The 20,685-nt window shown below is 35.0% G+C and overlaps 2 protein-coding genes across 9 annotated transcripts in view; one reads left to right on the forward strand and one right to left on the reverse strand.

Annotated features, from left to right (window-relative positions):
- The window catches only part of FAAP24 (FA core complex associated protein 24), a 141,837-nt gene extending 123,082 nt beyond the window's left edge, over positions 1-18,755 (reverse strand). For 2 of the 5 annotated variants that reach the window (XM_007474770.3, XM_056812206.1), the window contains exons 1-2: positions 18,504-18,755; positions 10,577-10,778 (exon numbers count right to left, since the gene is read on the reverse strand). The gene's annotated coding sequence lies outside the window, so the exon portion shown is untranslated. Of the gene's footprint in view, positions 1-10,571; positions 10,779-18,503 lie in introns of all 5 variants that reach the window. The other 3 variants (XM_056812211.1, XM_056812210.1, XM_056812207.1) reach the window with 2 other exon arrangements.
- CEP89 (centrosomal protein 89) overlaps positions 1-20,685 on the forward strand; it is a 189,012-nt gene that overhangs the window by 106,403 nt on the left and 61,924 nt on the right. For all 4 annotated transcript variants that reach the window (XM_007474766.3, XM_056812204.1, XM_001367361.5 and 1 more), the window contains 3 exons: positions 10,775-10,942; positions 11,870-12,011; positions 17,598-17,687. In XM_007474766.3, the coding sequence (XP_007474828.1) occupies positions 10,775-10,942; positions 11,870-12,011; positions 17,598-17,687 (400 nt within the window). The remainder of the gene's footprint in view (positions 1-10,774; positions 10,943-11,869; positions 12,012-17,597; positions 17,688-20,685) is intronic.

A 20,685-nucleotide genomic window follows, 5' to 3' on the forward strand; every position in this document is an offset into this window, starting at 1 on the left:
TTCCAACACAACTCAGCAACAATAGTTAAAAAGAGAAATTCCTTTTAAAATCACCCTAGACATTATAAAATATTTAGTAATCTATTTGCCAAGACAAAAACAGGAATTATATGAACACAACTACAAAATACTTTCCACATAACTAAAATTGGATTTAAATAATTGGTAAAACATAAAAACGAGCTAATATAATAAAAATCACAATCCTACCCAAACTTATTAATTTATTTAGTGCCATACCCATCAAACTGCCAAGAAACTTACTGAATTCGAAAAAACCATAACAGATTTCATTTGGGAGAACAAAAGATCAAGGATACACAGGGAAATAATGAAAAAAAAATGTGAAGGAAGGTTACCTAGTAGTACCATATCTCAAACCATACTATAAAGCAGTAGTCATCAAAACAATATGGTACTGGCTAAGAGACAGAAGGGTGAATCAATGGAATAGACTTGAGGTAAATGTCCTCACCAAGATAGTGTTAAAAAAAAACCAAAGATCCCAGCTTTGGGAACAAAAATTCACTATTTGACAAAAACTGCTGGGAAAATTGAAACATAGTATGGGAGAGATTAGGTTCTGATCAACATCTCACTATATCAAGATAAATTCAGAATGGGTAAATGACTTAAATATAAAGAAGGAAATTATAAGTAAATTAGGTCAACATAGAATAGTATACCTGTCAGATCTATGGGAAAGGAAAGAATTTAAGAGAAGTAGAAGAGAATATTACAAAATGTAAAATGAATAATTTTTATTATATTAAATTAAAAGGTTTTTGTACAAACAAAACGAATGCAACCAAAATTAGAAGGGAAGCAACAAATTGAGAAAAAAAAATATCCATAACAAAAACCCCTGGCAAAAGTCTATAATTTTTCAAATTCATAAGGAATTAAATCAATTGTGCAAAAAATCAAGCCATTTCCTAATTGATAAATGGGCAAAGAACATGAATAGACAGTTCTCAGATAAAGAAATCAAAACTATCAATAAGCACATGATAAAGTGTCCTAAATCTCTAATAACTAAAGAAATGCAAATCAAAACAACTCCATGGTACCATTTCATACCCATCAGATTGGCCAGTATGACAGCAAATTAAAGTAATAAATGTTGGAGAAAATGTGGCAAAATTGGGATAGTAGTGTATTACTGGTCAAGTTGTGAATTGATCCAACCATTCTATAGGGCAATTTGGAACTATGCCCAAAGGACTTGAAATGACTGCCTGCCCTTTGATATAACCATACCACTGCTAGGTTTGTACCCCAAAGAGATAATAAGGAAAAAATACTTGTATTAAAAATATTTATAGCTATGCTCTTTGTGGTGGCAAAAAAACTGGAAAATGAAGGGGTGTGGTGCCCATTGAGTGGGGAATGGCTGAACAAATTGTGGCATCTGATAGTGTTTGGAATACTATTGTGCTAAAAGGAATAATGAACTGGAACAATTCCTTGTGAAGTGGAGAAACCTCCAGGAATTGATGCAGAACAAAGGAGCAGAACCAGGAGAACATTGTACATAGAGACTGATACACTGTGGCACAATTGAACATAATGGACTTCTCTACTAGTAGCAATGCAATAATCCAGGACAATTCTGAGGGACTTATGAGAACGCACACTATCCACATCCAAAGAAAAAAACTGTGGGAATAGAAATACAGAAGAAAAACATATGATTGATCATATGGTTTAACGGGGATATGATTGGGGATATGGATTTTAAATGATCACTCTATAGCAAATTGTAATTATATGGAAATAGTTTTCGAACAATGATAAAAGTAAAACCCAGTGGAATTGCTCATTAGTTCCAGGGGGGGGAGGAGGGAAGAAGGAAGGGAAAGAACATGAATCATGTAACCATGGAAAAATATTCTAAATTAATTAATTAAATAAATAAATTTAAAAATAACTAAACAAAGAAAAAAGAGTAGAGACAACATGATGGAGAAGATACATATTTACCTCATCTCTACCAAGTAACCCTTCAAAAAACTATGATATATTTCAAAACAAATTCTCTAGTAGCATAACCCACAAAAAGATGGAATGAAAAAACTTTTCAGCCCCAAACAACTTAAGAAGGCCAGCACAAAAGGTCTAGTACACTGGGGTGGAAGTAGAGCAAAGCAGGCAGACTCCACCATGGCAACAGACCTTGGGGGCAGCCGAATCAACAGGAAAAGCTTCTTTCAGTCATAGTCAGTAAGGAGTGGTTATACAGCTGCCCAGGAGGTGATTACAGCGGTCCCTTTGCAGGCTCTAGGTACAAGATCCTTGTCACATTTCCCATACACAGATCCAGGTTGCAGCCCTGGATTTGGGTTCTCAAATTGAGAAGGAGCACTTATAATCATTAGTCCTTATGTCCACAGGAGATATGGGGCTACTGGTCACAGTTCCAATGCAGAAAAGAGTACTTATGATTACTCAGAAATAGCAGAGCACAGACCAGAAGATCATTAAATATACCTCTCCTTATATCATACCTCCTTGGAAGAACTGAAAGCAAATACTGCTCCCCAGCTCTGAAGGCACTGCAGAAAAAAAAAAAAACTTGAAACTTGGAATAGTACTCCTTTCACCACAGGGACAGAGTCCAATTTTAATAGTTTTTTACATTAAAAAGAGGAAAAGGCTGGAAAATGAGCAAACAACAACAACAAAAAGAAACAATATAGAAAATTATTTTGGTGACAGGAAAGGCCAAAACACAAACTCGGAAGACAACAAAGTCAATGCTGCATCCAAAACTTTCTGGAAAAAAAGTATCAACAGCTTAGAGACATAAAAATCCATTGAAGAGAACATCTTAAAAAGTAGAGTTGGCAAAATGGAAAAAGATAAACAACAAATTTCTCTAATAAAGGCTTCTTTTCTTAAATAAATAGACAAATGAGTTGAATATATAAGAATACAAGTCATTGCCCAGTTGATAAGTTGTCAAAGGGTATGAACAGGCAGTTCAGAAACAAAGTAATAAAAGCTCTCTTTAGTCATGCAAAAAAATGCTCTAAATCACTATTAATTATGGAAATGCACATTAAAACAACTCTGAGGTACCACCCCACACCTTTCAGATTGCCTGTTATGAAAGAAAAGAGATAATGACAAAACTTGGAGAGGATGTGGGAAAATTAAGACACTAATGCACTCTTGGGGGAGCTGTGAACTGATTCTACCATTCTGGAGTATAATTTGGACCTATGCCCATAGGGCAACAAAACAGTTCATACCCTTTGACCCAGCAATAACCATTACCAGATTCGTATCTCAAAGAGATACGACCTTTATGTACCTTTATGTACAAAAGGACCTTTATGTACAAAAATATTTAAAGCAGCTCTTTTTGTAGGGAATGGCTAAGTAAATTATATGATTGTAATTGAATATTTTTGTGCTGTAAGAAATGACAAGCAGGAGGAGCTCAGGAAAACCTGTACTTGTACAACTTGTACAAATTGAAGTAGAGTGAAATAAGCAGAACTAGGAGAACATTTACACAGTGAAAGGAATACTGAACAACTGAATAACTTAGCTATTCTCAGCAGTACAGTGAACCAAAACAATCCCAAAGGACTCATAAAAAATGACATCCAGAGAAAGAACTGATGGAATCTGAATCCAGACCAAAGCAAACTTTTTTCACTTTTCTTTCTTATTTGTTTGAGTTTCCTTTCACAAAAGGATTAATATGGAAAAATATTTTCTATGATTGCACCTATAAAATCTATATGGAATTGCTTACCCAGCCTTCCCATGGAGGGAAAGGGGGACTGGGGATAGAATATGTGGGATTCAAGATTCTTTTTCAAATGTTAGGAATTGTTTCTGCATGTGATGAGGGGAAAACAAATATTTTTAATAGAAAAAAAACACATAACAGATGAAAATAAATGTCTGAAAATATTTGTACTGAGCTATATTTGGGGGCCTTCCACCTCTGCAAACAGTTGTAGTGGAGTTCTCTTCTCATATTTCTTGTTTTTAGCCATGCTTAATCTTTTTAGAAGTAGCTAGATGGCACAATGGATAGAATGCCACACCTGGAGTCAGGAAGACCTGAATTGAAATCTGGCCCAAATACAACCCAGGGAAAAACCACTTAACTCTGTTTGCCTTAGTTTCTTCATCTATAAAATGATATGGAGAAGAAAATGGGAAACTATTCCAATCTCTCTGCTAAGAAACCCCAAATGGGATTAAAAAGTATCAGATATGACTGAATAACAAGAAAAATAATCTTTGTAATTTTATAACATTAACTTCTGATTTTTTGAAAAAGTTCTTTCCTTTTATATTGTTATCATCATGTTAATTTTTACCCCTTGTCCCTGCTTATTTCATTCTGCATCAGGTTATGTTCAGATCTTTCTATGCTCTATTTTCAACCTATTTCTTATAACACATATTCTATTATGTTCACATACTACATAGTTCATTTAGCAATTCCCCAGTCCAAGGGCATTTACCTTGTTTCTAATTCTTTACTCTCACAGAAAGTTTTGCTTTTAATATTTTGGTGTAAATGGGGAATTTCTTCTCATAAATGGCCTGAGGGGAATAAGTGTGGAAGTAAATCTCTAGGTTAGCCATTTTAAAAGTATTTTTTAACATTTCCTGTGGCAATAGGTAACAAAGAGTAAAGAAAGAAAAGTTTTTTAAAAACTTAAATATTTTTTCTGTATCACATATAAGAATAATTTTTTAACATTCATTCTTTTTATGTTTGAGTTCTAAATTCTTTCTCTTCTTCTGACTTGCCCTTCTTCACTCTCTCATTGCTTTCTCCCATCCCTCAGACAATAAGCAATATGATATAGATTTTACATGTGCAATCTTGTAAAACATTTTTCCATAGAAAATGATTCCATTCTATTCCGTCTTCCCCAGCAGATTACTCCCTCCTTCATCTCTGCCTTCTCAGTTAAATGTCTCTTGACTGCCAACTGCTTCTTTGTAGCCTATAAGCATGCCTAAGACTTCCTCATTCTCAAAAATTCTTTTCTTGACCTGTCTATCCCTGTTAGCAATCACCCTGTATCTCTGTTTCCTTTTCCTGGCTAAAGTCATTAAGAAGACCATTTACAACCAATTGTTCTATTTCCTTTCCTCTTTCTTCTTAATTCTCTGTACTGTAGCTTCTGATTTCATTATTTACCTGCTCTCTCCAAAGTGACTAATGAACTTTTAATTGCCAGATTTAATGACTTTTTCACAATCCTTATCCTCTGTAATCCCGTAATCTCGCCTTTTGGCTCTCTTCTCTCATAATTGTAACTGGGTTAGCTCCCTCTTTACCCTAGTTTTTAATTTTAATTTTTTTAAATTTTCCTTTACTTTAAGTTATTATTAGTAAATCCTATTAAATATAATATATATATTTTAAGCTTACATTTATGGCTACCACTTCGGGATAGAATTCTCAAAAAAAAAAATTTCAAGCCTTTGAGAAAGTTACCTACCTACTTACTTACCTACTTTGAGAAGTAGGTAAATTTTGCAAGCCACATTTTCTCTTCTGCCACTTCTGGTGCTTGCTCCTGCCATTTTTTACCAGATACCCTGCCCTCCTGCCCACTGCTTTTGAGTGACTTAGCCTGGGAGTCCTTGCCATTTATGCTATCTATGAGCTACTGCAGTCAGTGCCAATTGCCCAAGGGTTCAAGAGCCATTTAGAAGCACCTTTGTTTTTTCTAGGTAGGGTAAAGTATAAATCCCCCCCCCCCCTCCAATATGGATCTTAAGCTTGCACTGGGAACAGTGTGGTGCAGCCCAATCCACGCTACCCACCGCACCCCCAATCTCATCTAGCTTCCCAGCCTGGTTAACCTAGGAGGGCTTCCATGCTTCTATCTGTGAGGGAAGGGGACTGAGTTATCATGGGGCCATTGTTTTTACCCCTGTGTGGGGGAAGGAACAGAACTTTTCTCCCAAACATTCGTTGTGAGTCTTTTACTTCTAAGCAGTGCATACTAGGGTATCACCACCTACGACAGGAAGTAGAGATTGCAAGCATGTCTCAGTTTCCTGCCTCTCTCAAACAGCTCCGGTTTCCAGAGATCCTTATGGAGCTCACATAGCTCACAGCTTTAGGATGTCTTTTCTCACTTCTGTTCATGAGAGTTTTTGTGCTGATTGGATACATTACAGTTGACTAATCTTAAGATTAGTCAGATGGGAGGTTCATCTTACACCCTCTTGCTATTTTGGCCTGCCTAGTTTCTGCACCACATCCAATACAAGATTTCTTCACACTATGCCCAGTGCATGTATGAGGAACTCCAGAGGTATAAAAAAGGAATCTAAGTGAATAATCACTGGGGAGGGAAAGAAACCTTAAAGAGATCTGAAAGTTTATTGATGTTAACTTTTTGAGTTTTGTTTCCCCTCTCAATAGTGAACAAGTCTATTGGAATTGGAGAAAACAACTTTTAAATTCTGTATCTGTATCCTGTCATGCTTATTGTATTTGCTGATTATCTTAAGATTTAATTTTGTTTTTAAGTTCATTTATTAATGTAAGCAATACTATTCTGTTAAACTGAATCATTTTAATCTACTGTGTTTTGGCTATTGGTTATGTTCTGTTACATGATCTTTAATTGTAACTTTCCTCTATGACTGTACTGAAGAACATATTGTCAAAGCCCATAAACATCTTGCACAAACCCTTTTCTTGGCAAAACCATAGGTCCTTTGGGATGCTCAGTTTGTCACCTGATCCATCAAGATCACATGTTGCTTATTCAGCCTTTTGTTCCATTTTGTCTTTGTTGATTGTCACATATATTATGGATGGACTCCATCAAATTGGTTACAATTGTATATAACCTTTGGAGAATTTAATGAGCTAAATATCTGAGTTGATTTCAAGGGGTCTTTAAACATGCTTTTTAGATATTTAATAGCATCAATACTTCTGACTGATTATTTTGCCTGCCTCTGAGTTCTTTGTAACAAGAGGTAAGGGTCCATTTAGTACAGTGGTTCCCAACCTTTCTAATGCTGTGACCCCGCAATATAGTTCCTAATATTGCAGTGGCCCCAAACCAAAAAATTATTTTGGTGGCTACTTCAAAACTGTAATTTTGCTACAGTTATGATTCGGAATGTAAATATCTGATATGCATTATGTATTCTATGTATTATATGTATTCTCATTGCTACAAATTGAGAGGTTGAGAACCGCCGATTTAGTAGATAAAGTGAAGTGCAATGGCACTGTTGTATTTCCCCACCTCCACATTTATTAAAAATGTAATGGATGAGACATCTGAAGTGATTTTCACTATTTAGTCCTTTGTTCCACGTAAATAGGTGGGACATATTGGAGACAGGTCTTTTACACTGTTACAGTCTCATACCAGAGGGAGAGAGATTTCCCAAAAGGCTTAGTTACCTAGAAATGGGTTATAATATTATCGGGGAGGTGAGAAGGTTTTCCTAGGGGGCATGGTAACTCTAGATGACTCTCGCAAGGGAGCATTACCCAGATAGCCTAGCGGCTTCTGACTCTTCATGTTACTTTACCCTTCCACCAGAATGAACTAGATTCTTGGTGATGTTTTAGACTCCCAAAAGGTTTTCATTAGCAATAGAGAGGTTTATGTTTTTTTCTAGACTCCTCTGCCAAATTTTAGAATGATAGCAGTAATAGACTTTGTTAAAATATCTTTGCCAAGGTTGAAAGATTGGCTAGATTTATATAACTTGCGACAAGTATTCATGAGTTCATAGGGTTTTTTTTAATGGCATACAGCAAGTGGCTATATAGAGACTCATTTGAATCCTGTATGATAGTGGTTTGTTTGCTATTATCATTAGATGGGCTATTGGGAATTTTGGTATTTTTTTTGAATGTGCATTACCTGCTGTACTACTGTTTTATAAAGTTGTTACTTTATGAAAATCATTTGCACTCACACTGTGGATCATGGTCAAGTTAAAAAGGAAATTGATATCATTTTTGGTGAGGAACCTTTGTATTCTACATCTCCTTGGCTGACACAGTGTGTCACTGATTGTAAGCTATATATTTTTTATTTTTAAAACATTTTTAATATTGGTTTTTTCTTGTATGTGCAATATAATTTTTGAGTTTTATTTTTTCTCTCATTTTTTTTGCATTTGAAACACATGTTATCAGTATTAAGATTTTTTAATTTTTGCCCTAGGATAAGCTTAAAATGTCCATTAGCCCTAATATAAATGCATACCCAAAAGCTTTAGACTATTGAAACCTGCTGTTGATTGTTTAAAAATTATGAGATTTTGCTTAATGATTGTGTCTAATTCTAGGAGAAGGGAATACAAAAAGAGCCACTGCACAGTGCCAAAGAAGCACAAAGCTAACCTGCATAGTGCCAATTTAGCACAAGGTCAAAGAGACCAACCAATCCCAGTGGGATTGAGGAGATTCTGAGCCAAGACAAAAGAACTTGAACTTATTTGAGGTTCGAGGTTGTGGCTGGTTGTGGCTGTTTGACATACATTAGAGGCAGGTCTTCCCTGTCCCACATTCTATCAAGTATCTCACTTTGGCTGCCATCTTGGCTTCCATATCCCTGAGAGAAAGGGTAAAATCAGACCAGGTAATGCTGTTTTCCATTTGCTGCTAAAATTTAGTCCCTTTTCTATCTTTCATAGTGTGGCAAACTTTCTATAGTCCTAGTTACTGATTGGGTAAGTGCATAATTGCATAAATCACTTTAATTGGGCCCTGATTCAAGGACCTGCTATAGGTTTACTTTTCCTTTACTTAGAATTTTTACACATAAGACTTTGATATTCTATATTTCATCCACAAATTATTTTGTCTTTTTGTTTGGTTTTTTTATGTTTTTGATTTTTTTTTGCCAGTTGATTCATATACCTCATAACTCAGCCATGTATCCCTGAGTGATCCCTATGTTTGTCACTATACTCAGGGGGGAATGTGTTATTATCCTATAATGTAAAATTTAAATTCTTTTAAGAGTAATTTAGGATAAGAAACTTGCTACCTCCCTGAATCCAGAAAGTGAACTGTTTGGAGAAGGAGCCATGAAGATTCCTGCAGAAACCACACACTGCACCAAAAGATCCAGAGTGAACTTTGGGATGTGGTGAATTGAACTGTGGGGGGTTAAATACATTTGTTTTGAATGTACACTCTTATGCCAAAGGGGACTTCCCCCTAATTGGTTTTTGTCAATGTAGCAGTCATTGGTTTTGTTCTTTTTCTCTTTTGCTTCCCTTTAATCCCCAAATTATTGTAATATTCCTTTAAAATTGTAATATTGTATATACCTCAAGTTAAAGTTATAAGTTAGTTATGTTTAAAATGATCCCTTGGGGCCTGATCTCCCAAAGGATCACAAGAGAGAATGTGTAATTAGAAATCATGAACCCTTGGATTTCATCTCCCAGAATCCCTTTCCCTTCATCCACATTGCCTCCTCACATTTGGTAAAGAAGTTGGCTATTAACACCCCTTTTGGCTCTCTTCTCTCGCAACTGTGGCTGGGTTAGCTGCCTCTTTACTCTAGCTTTTTATTTTCCTTTACTTCAAGTTATTAATAAATCCTTTTAAATATAACATGTGGAAATGTTGTATATTAATTTTTAAGCTTACATGCCCCAAGGTGCTACCCTGGACTCTATTCTTCTCCCTCTATACTATTTGACATGGTGATCTCATCAGATCCCCCTGGATTCATTTATCATTTTTATGCAGATGATTTTCAGATCTTTTCTAGTCAGTCAGAAAAAATATTTATTGAACACTATATGCCAGGCACTGTGTTAAATAATGGGGATGCAAAAAGAGGCAAAAGACAGTTTGGAAGAAAACAAGCAACCTAGTTGCACAAACCAGCTTCCTGTATCACAGGAAGAATAGGAAATAATTTTTAAAGGGAAGGCACTAGAGTTAGTAGTTGGGGAAATGTTTTCTATAGAAGATGAGATTTTAGTAAGAAACCAGTATCATTGAGTGGAAGAGTACATAGGGAAAAGTAAAGTATAAGACCAGAAAAGTTAGAGAGAGCCTAATATGCTTGTTGACTTGACTTGTTGACTCCCTACCCTCTGGCACTTCTATGAAGGGTATAGTAAGCAAAGAGGTGAAGGTTAGAGCCCAAGGGGCTGCAAGTCTGACCTTTGTTCTCTAGTTAAATTGGAAGTCAACACTATGTATATTTCTCTGGAAGACTCTCCTTCATTCAGTCAATCTTGTCTCTTGAGTCGGTGATTACATTTAGTTTTTGTCTTGATAAAAGGCTCTTTTTTCAAATCTGATTTTTACATGTAAATGTACTAATTATTAGTAAAGGATAATGCTACTATGCAGATAGTTAATAAATATATATTTGCTTGAAATGTTCACTAAAGCTTTTCAGCTCTTGTTATTTATAGCATATTTTATTGTAATATAAATATAGTGTCACTTTTTCATACCAACTTAAAATAATTTTTAACTACTATTACACTTTAACACAAATGAAAAATGTTAAACTTCTCTTTGGCACTAAAAGACAGCAGATATTTTAGTGAAGAAAACACATTCTTACCATACCTCTTCTATGCCATCTCCTCAGATGTCAACAGTGAGGCCTACTTCTGTTCTCTTACTTGATAGTAACCCTCACTCAGAAAAGGCTTGCAGAGTACCCATGCCACGGACTGGAGCTTGCTAGTGATCAATTCTCTCATAATGATCCTGTCTGAATGATAGTATCTTGAATATAACTTCTCGCATTTTTCCCCCTCTCAGCCAGCTAAAGAAGGAAGAAGAGAAATGGAGTACTGAGTCTGAGAATTTGATAACACAGATGTCATTGCTGCAAGCACAAAACAAGAGCCTGCTTCTAGAAAAAAGCAGAATGGAAGCTGAAAACAAGGTCCTGGGAGCTGAATTGGAAAGGGCAAAGAAATTAAATAGGTTTACAGATTTTCTTTATTAATCTGTTTTCCCTCCATGTTAAATAAAATTTCCAAAAATATACTTGAATTCTGTGTTGAAGGTTTATAGCCCTTTTCTTTCCTTTTTATCTTCTAGTCTAACATTCTTTTGTTAATAGGTGTTGTGTAAATAAAAAAGGCTAATTAGAGTAATTATCACAATGAAAGTACAGGAAAGCCTGTTTTATCTGATTCAGCAACCAGAAATCTTTCTTAATCAGCATTTCTCCAGACTTACAACTTAATAATAATTTATTTTGATAATGATGACCCTGAGGTACTATAAGAGCCCAAGGTACCTTCTATGTCATAATATATTATTAACCAAAAGTTATTTGGTAAACTAGCATATGTTATTCTCTATTTTGGTGCTAGATACTTTATTATGTATTAAAACAAACTGCCTGTGGCAGCTGAAGAAGAAAAGACAAATCTCATGGGTTTTTTGTGTAGGTTAATATAATTCATAAAGTCATTTCCTTTGTGTTCATTTTACCTATGTCTCACTAAGATCTTTTGAGTATGAGGTATACAGAAAAGTTAATTAGAAACAGGAGACTTTGGTTATAGTCACTTCTGCTACCAATCTACTGTATTAAGTATGACAAATCATTTCTCAGTTTCTTCCTAGGTAAAATGAAGAGATTGGATTAAATGATCCTTAAAGTTCCTCCAAGTTCTAACATTCTCAATCTACCCAAGTCAAAAATCTAAAGCAGGAAGAAAAGGGGTTTCAAATATATTCTAACATGAGATTTTGCTTTTAAATTTAATGAAAGTTTCTGTTTGTAAGATAATATAATTTAAATTATGAGCCACTTGATATCTTTATAATGTAGGTATTTCATTGTCACCAAACTGGTAAGTTTGATTTTTTTTAATGAAATTATTTGGTTAAATTTTGTAGGGGATCTCAAAAGCAAATAGACCTCCTTCAGCACCAAGTAGAAGAATCAATGGAGAAAGAAGAGGTAGCTCACCAATATCTGACAAATTTTATTGTTTTGGCAAATGCTATAGCTCAAGAACGTGACAATCTTGTACATCTGGTAAGTTTCCTCATGATTACCTGAGATAAAAATTACTTTTATTTTGCATGCTTGAGAGTTTTAAGAATGTTAATTAAAATTTAATGTTGCTTAAAACTTAAAAAATCATTGTACCTCCAAATATCTCATAGAATGCCTTACATAATAATATTAATTTAAGTCTTTATCATCTTGATTTTTTCAAGTAAAACAAACTTCATAATTTTTCAGACATGTTATCCAATTAGATTTTGACTAAATGTTTTAAATCTATTTAAATCTGAATATGTGACTATATTGAGCATAAAAAGTATTTATTAGAAAAGTAGAGGTTAAACATAGAAGAAGTCATACTTTAAAAGAGATAACTATTTTGTTCTAATTCTGAGAATTACTACTCGTCTTAATCTGCTATGTAAGAATTTTTAGATGTTACCTTTTTCGCACATATCTGAAAAAATTTGGTCATATTTTTTCCAATTCTAACGATAAGAACAATATAAAAAGCAAAATAACTTTTAAATGTCTAGGTATCAAATTAATAGTTAAGAATTAGCATTTTCTTGTGGTCTGACAGCTCTTGGCCCTATTACTGTGAATTTTTTTGAATAAGAAGCAAATACAGTTTGTTATCTGTACCTAGGCTCCTAAAACTTGAGTATTTAATAAATCACCCACTTCCATATGCACCTGGAAGAAGGTGGTAGTGATTCTGAAAATACTAAAAAGAAGAAATTTGGCTCAATGAGTTTAAGTACAGGAGACTTTTCTGGATTTTCCCTAGGAATTTATGCAGCTTCTACTCTTTGGTGGTTTAACATTCCTCACCACCATATACAGGGTAAAGAACCTGGGACAGTGGGGAGAAAGGACACTAATAAGTGTTGAGGAAGCATCAGAAAGTAAATGACCCTTGAGTTACACCTTGAAGGGGAGGTAGGGCTTCCACAAGATGGAGGTGAGAAGGGCATGCATTCCAGGCATGCTGAAAGGCATGGAGGTGGGACATAAAAAGGGCTCTCTGGGGAATGTTAGGAAGCCAATTTGGTTGGACAGATTGGAGCTCTATCAATCTATCCAAGTATGTTTTATACTAGAGGCACTAGGGAGCCCCTGAAATTTTTGGAAAGTTACCGGGTGGAGATGACCTTTGGTTCTGGTAGGCCATTCCATCAGAATTCAGAGGTTGCAGAATTCCACTAAATGGGCAGAGTCAGGATGGCAGTCAGAGGAAGCTTTATCTCTCTAAGGATTCCTCCTCTACAATCACCTAGAAGATGTGCCAGACCAAATTTTAATTGGAAAAGCCAAGAAAAAGTTAAGTGAGTCATTTTCTAATCAGGGTTAACTTGAGAAGTCAGAGAAGTCTTTGGACACTGGGATGAGGATTGGCCAGGAGCAGCAATTAGAATAGGGAGCTTGTAGAGCCCAGGGAGTGAAAATGGGATGAGACAGGGCATCAAGGGCAGGAAGCACTGGAGTAGAAGGAGACCCTAGGGAATCCCGAAATAAGCATTAAGAGCAGAAATAGTTGCTATTTGGCAACTCTGTTACCAGTTCCAGGTCACAAAACCATAGCAGAAAAGAGTGATTACAAGTGAAAGGGACCCTCTGAGTACTGAGCAAGGAACAAGTTCCAGAAACTGCCATGACCCCAGGAATATAGTGCAGTGACCCATTTCTAACCTTTAGTCCAACACATAATCCTTTTAGTGTAATAACCTGGGCAGAGGACCAGGACCAAAAGAAAGCCAGCAGTTTAGTCACTCTGAATCTGTAGAACCTCCTAACAGTTCCTCCTAACTGTGACTGAATACAGCAGCATTCTACTGAAATTTATCTCTATATAGGCCAGTAGATCAAACTTTCAGAGTTTAGACCAGGAGAGTAGTGAACAGATCACAACACCTTGGAAGGTGGAATTTTGCAGGCCTCCAGACTAAGCCTTAAAAGGTCATGGACTCAGGCCAAACATCTTTCCTCCCTTCCCCCTCCAAGAGCCCCATATTAACACAAAGTTCAAAGTCAAAGAGTAGACTGAATAATGAACAAACAACAACAAAAAAGAATTTGACCATAAAGAGCTACCATGGTGGGGGCAGCCAGTGGATAGAGTGCCAGTCCTGGAGACAAGAGGTCCAGGGTTCAAATTTTGCCTCATATCTACTGAATCTATTTATCTTGCTCTAATTTATCTTCTGACCTCAATGTAGACTCTCCAACTATCTATTTGGCATCTTGAACTGTAAGTCCGATATAAACATATCCAGAACTGAGCTCAATATCCTTTTCTCCAAATCTTTTCTCTTTCCAAACTTTCCTATTTATGTCAAGAACACTATTATTCTCCTGGTTCCACAGGCTTACAACGTTGGTGTCATCCTCCATCCCCCACTTTCTTTCACCCCTTATATCCAATCTGTTGCCAAAGCCTTTAAATTTCACCTTTATAATATCTCTCAAATATACTCCTCTCTTCTCTGCCACTGCCACCATCTTGGTGTGATTCCTTATCACTTATTGCTGTAGTCTGCTAATTTGTCTCCCTGCCTCAAGTCTTACCTCACTGTAATCCATACTCTGCCCTGATGTCAAATTGACCTTCCTAAAGTGCAGATCTGATCATCTCACTCCCCACCTTCCTCTACCCAACTCAGTGAATTGCAGTGGCTCTCTATTACCTCCAGGATCAAATGTGAAATCTTTTGTTTGGTATTTAAAACCTCTTCTGTTACTTTTCTAATCTGTTTCTTATGCCTTGTACTCTTCATCCCCTTATGCATATGCCCGGTGTACTCTCCAGACCAGTGACACTGACCTACCTGATATTCCTTGAACAAGACACCATCTTCCTTTCACTTTCTGTCTCCCATGTATGAAATGTTCTTATCTTTCATTTCTGTCTCTTGGCTTCTCAGGCTTCCTTTAAGTCTCAGCTAATTTCCCACCTTCTATAAGAAACTTTTTCCAGTCTTCCTTAATCTTAGTGTCTTCCCTATGAGTCTACCTCTAATTTATTCTGTATACAACTTGTTTATACATAGTTCTTTTCATGCTGTCTTCCCCATTACACTGTAAGTGTCTTGAGAACAGGGACTGTTTTTTTGTTTTTGTTTGCCTAGTTAGTATTCAGTATGGTCCTTTGCACATGGTATACTATACGCTTAATAAAAACTAGTTGACTGTGACTGATTATGTGAATGAAATTCCTGGTGAAAAATGGATTAGAGTAGTTAACCTCCAAGCTTCTTTCCATTTCTAAGAAATTACCTAGATTATTACTGCCTGGTTGATTTATTGTAACATAACGTTGAAGCAAATTGTAATATACACCACATTTCTGAAAAGGTAGCTACTGGTCCTCATAATGGTCCTTAGAATGACACTATTCTGTACAGTTGTCAATAGATTAAATTACTCTGAGTGGTGATCACTGGGTCCCCAGCCTCAAACTTGGGGTACTCTGAGTCTGTCTTCAGGATAACATTGCTTATAGGCTAAACAATCCTTAGGTTCTCCAGTTTTTGGCCTGGGCACTCCAGCGTTGCTTGTCATCAAGCTAACATGAAAATTCAATAGTGGGAACAAATGTTTATTGAAAGCCTGATAAGTTTATGCAATAGCAACACAGACATTAATAACTTGGGGATCTTCTTAACTGCAAATAGTCATAATGGATTCCTTAGGTAACTTACCAGTGACATTTTTCTCCAATGATTAACATTTAGCCTAAAATTGTGGATTGTATGCCTCCTCTGTCATTTATATTGAATTAGGCTTCTATTTCTAATTAATTTCCTATTTTTTAAATTAATAAAATTTTCAAATAGTGGGAATATATGTACACACATCTTAAAGCTAAAAATTGACCCTTAAAAAAAAAAAAAAGAACCTATACATTGAGATAGATGATTATGCTGGTCACCTGAGTGTTCTCCACCCTCAGAGCCTTCTTACCTTTCTTATCTCTTTACTTTCCATCCTATGGCATGGTCACTGCTTTTTTATTTTTTAAACCTTTACCTTTTTCTTTGGAATTTATACCCAGTTATCAAATCTAACACAGAGGAGCAACAAAGGCTAAGCAGTTGGGGTTAAGGGACTTGCTCACAATCATACAGTTAGGAAGGTCACACTTTTAAATAATAGCAACTCTGAGGCCAGGGAGCCTTCTGCTGCTAAAAAGAATGGTGTAGGTCAGTGGTACCAAACTGAAAAAGAAATGGAGCCTTTTAGACTGCACAATGACTTTGAAAACCACAAATTAACATTATGTTGTATTTTGTTGTTGTTAAATATTTTCCAATTGAATTTTAATCTCATTCTGGCTATATTTGTGAGTTTTGTGACCTGTGAGTTAGCTATTTCTGGTGTGGGATGTTGAACTTTTACAAATGTAAACTAAAAGCTGAATTTTTACATCAAAAAATAGGGTCAGACTGGACACTGGCATGCTGTGAACTTTAAGGAATTTTTAGTTCTCTGTGAAGACTATTTTTTCCCTAAGGGAGAAGATAATACTTTTTTCTGAATGTCTTATATTATTGCATTAATCTGTCTGAAGTATAAGAATGAGGAAATACTAATCTCATCTATAGAAAAACAATGTAGATCCTTGGGTTAAAGTAACAACTAGAGATTGAAGGGATTTGATTTCTCATCCTTGCTCTGTTACATACTTGCTTCTTTTGTCAGTTCATCTAACTTCACAGAATGTTAGAGCTGGAAGAAGAGTCCTTAGATAGAACCTAGTGATAGGACCAGAGATTTAAAACTGGAAAAAACCTTCAGAGGCCATGTCTAATGAAATTCTTTCTTTTACAGTTAAGGAAACAGACCCTCAGAAATTAAGTGACTTGCCTAATAATATCATAACTAATAAGTGACAGAGCCTGAGAATTGAATGCAGCTAGCTCTTCTGACTCAATTTAGGTTTTCCAGTTATATCTTTTTGTTTTGTATTAATTTATTTCTTTGGATTATGGAATAAACATTCCTAAACCATTTCATATGGGGCATTATAAGAATTTTTGTATGTTCGAAATGTTTAATTTAGATTGAAAGAAAAAGTAAACATTTAAAAATATAGTAATTTACTTTTCATCTTGTTTTAATCATATTAACTCAGTTAAAAAAGATGTCCCTGGATAATTATCAATTTTATTATTTCATTCGTAAGCCATTTGTGGTTCAAGGACAACTTAATATAATTAAACCAACTATTATGCAACAGGAAACATTTAAAGATAGTGACATTTGCTTGCATAGGTTTTTTTTTCCCATTTGATATTCTTAGTATACTTGTACTTTCAAAAGGCATTAAAAATTCTTCAATAATTTCAAATGATTCAAATTTGTACAACTTCATACTTAAACTATTTCATATCAATCCACATGATTTATTTGAAAACTTCTCCAATTCCCCTTGGTATACACTTGTCAACATTCTAGCTAAAGCCAGCACTATGTACCTGAACAATTAAGAGAAGGTGATGTGAATGTTGAGACATGGTATTATGGAACTATGCTTTCTGTAGTATATTCATCATACCAGCAGTGCTTGTGTCCAATTGCAGAAGGCTCTAAAATCTCTCTTTTTTTTGGCAGGCTCAGTGCCTTGAAATTGAAAAGCAAGGTGTTCTTTACAAAATAATTGAAGGGAATTTTCGCTTAGGAAGATTAGAGGAAAAAGTTAAGGTAAGTGCCCTATTTAGGGAAATCCCTTTGAAAAAAATGGGATGAGGTGCTGTTCTCAGGTATGGCATGGATTTTGTATTTAACATTATGCATATACATATAGCTGAATCAATTAGGAGATATACCAGTCTACACATAATCTTATATACATTAATCTTAGAGCTGTAACTTGGACAGGGCAGTCAAGGATTTTCTTCAAAGAGCTGACATTTAATAGGCTTTAACAGTAGGTATCTTCCTTCAATAAGCAGAACCGAGTTTAGCTAATATAGTTAAATAAATTAGTTAAATAATTATTAATAGTTAAAATAATTATTTATAAAATAAAAATAGGTAATTACTACATAATAGAGCTCCTTTTTCTTTCCGTCTAAATGACTACATTTTAGCTGATCACCTCCTTAAGTCCTCCCTTGGCAACATCATTTTCCCCATTTCTCTGCCAGATGTATGATGTTCATGGTCTGTCTTTCTTCCTTAGCTGAATTTGTCTTAAAATGCTGAGAACTTTTTTAAGCATTGTTTTATGGGAGATATTTTTTGTGGTATTTATTTATCTTGGATCCCTGAGATTCTAATTTTAGGTTTGATAGGATAGTATATTTGGTGGAGTCATACCAATTAAAAGTGGGGCTACTCTCATTTTCCTAATTTTAATAACTTGTATTCAAGATCTTTAGGCTGTCATGCCCTTGCTATTGTAGGAAACTGCCTATAGTGTCATATTTTAATTTTCTCAGGAATAGAACCTCAATCTCTGACTCCGGATTTATTTAGTTAAAAATACTTTCTTCCTGACAAAACTAATATACATACCTAAATTTTCCTCGAAGGAACAGCTTTCTTTCTTCTCATGATGGAAATAGCCCATAGAATTTTTTAACTGGAAAGAGACATTAGAGATTAATCCATTTCCCTCATTTTCCAGAGGAAGAAATCGAGAACAAAAGAGGATGAAAGAGATTTGCCCAAGGGCACAGATTGTTTTTCATAATAAAACCAAGACATGAATTTGGGTCTCAGCATCAATATTCTTTCCACTGTACCATACTGTCTTACACACATCCAAGGTTGACTTTCTAGAGTTCTGTAGAATACTATATTTAAATTCTGAGCAATTGTTTACTAATAGAGGTTAGGAATGTTGTGATTTCCTGGGGCATATGCTGTTTAATCAGTTTGTTTTTAAGGACTTTTAAACTGACATACTTCATAGTGTAAACTAGATTACCAAAAGTTTAATCCAGGATACACCAAATTAATTATTTTGAACAACATGAAATTGACTACAGCATAAAAGAAGAAATTTTATTCCAGGAACTGAATATATATAGATTTTTGTGGGCAATGAATTCTTGGCACATCAAAACAGTCTGGAAAAAGAATACAATAGTCACAGGGGGTTAGCTTTTATAAATTTAATTATAGTAGTTATTTTATTTTAAAATTTTATCCTGATCTAAAGGTGTAAGTATTATTATATGAGACCAAGTGAATATGTTTTCAATTTAAAATACTAAAAAAATTCATTCTTTTATTTAAGGCTCATCAAAATGTTGGTAATTTCTGTTTTTTAAAAGTTATCTTCTTGATGTTATAGCTTATATTTACTGAAGACAAATATGTTGATATGTTAAGAAGATAGTTAGCTCACAGTTTTGGTTTTGTTTGATGTATTTTAGAATTAATTTCACAACCTTCATTTTGCCTCCTGACAAGAGAAATAACCTTTTAATGTACCCTTGAAACACTGGAATAAACATTAAGTAAAATGAGATGAGACAAAGAACTGAATATGATACCTTTTGTTTTATAGGAATATATAACATATACATATGTATATATACACAAACACCTATAAACATTCATATATATGCCTTAAAAGTTCAAATGTCAAATGTGACAGGAATTCTACTAGCTGAGTACTAGTTGAGGGAAAAGGAAAGAACTAAGCAAGTAAAAATAAAAGTATTGATCTTTTAGGTTTTCTTAAAATCTAGGTTTCAGAATATTGCCCTGTCTTTTTGTTTGTTTATTTTAGAAAATACTAATTGGGATGTAAGCTGTTTGCTTTTAAATCTCTCAATAAATATTCTAGGATTGCCATTCTCTGGCAGCAATTTAGATTAAGTTTGCTGAATATGTGGCATGTTTTGTTTTGGAATTGTGCATTTTTTTTTTTAAAACCCTTATCTTCCGTCTTGGAGCCAATACTGTGTATTGGCTCCAAGGCAGAAGAGTGGTAAGGGCTAGGCAATGGGGGTCAAGTGACTTGCCCAGGGTCACACAGCTAGGAAGTGTCTGAGGCCAGATTTGAACCTAGGACCTCCCATCTCTAGGCTTGGCTCTCAATCCACTGAGCTACCCAGCTGCCCCCTGGAATTGTGCATTTTATAATGCTTAAATGCAAAATCTTTTTTGAGTTTTATGGACTCATCTTAGCCATTTGCCTTGACTTTCAAAACCTGTTAAATTTTTTATATTTAAACTCCATCACATGAATGGACAATATCTTACTATTTCAATGTTTTGAATTAACAAGAATGAAATATTTCTCAGGCTCCTGTTGCCAATAAAAACACAAATATTTGTGTGACACACACACAGTCTATAGGAAAAACTTCTGGAGAGGAGAAAACATGAAAGCGAGGCAAATGTCTTGTCTTCAATATTTGAATATGATATGGCAAGCTGGGTGAGTGAGAAAGAAAGGAATTCCATGTATATTAATATTGCATTTGTCTACTCTTGAAGCCTTAGAAAAAGATTTCCTGGTTTTCATAGTAAACAGTCAGTGTTCTGCTTCCTTCTTACACATACCTTGTGAGTGATATGCAAGAAAGGTAGGATGAGAGAGTGGCCCATGTTTTTGAATTATTCACATTAATATTGTTTTTACTGTATTTGAGAAATTCTCTGGTGTTTTAAATTGTTATCAAATAGATTTTAAAACAGATGAAGTATAGGAGGTGGGGAAAAGAGAATTCCAGGCTTAAAA

Source organism: Monodelphis domestica, chromosome 1, assembly GCF_027887165.1.
Source record: "Monodelphis domestica isolate mMonDom1 chromosome 1, mMonDom1.pri, whole genome shotgun sequence".
Lineage (NCBI taxonomy): Eukaryota > Metazoa > Chordata > Mammalia > Didelphimorphia > Didelphidae > Monodelphis > Monodelphis domestica.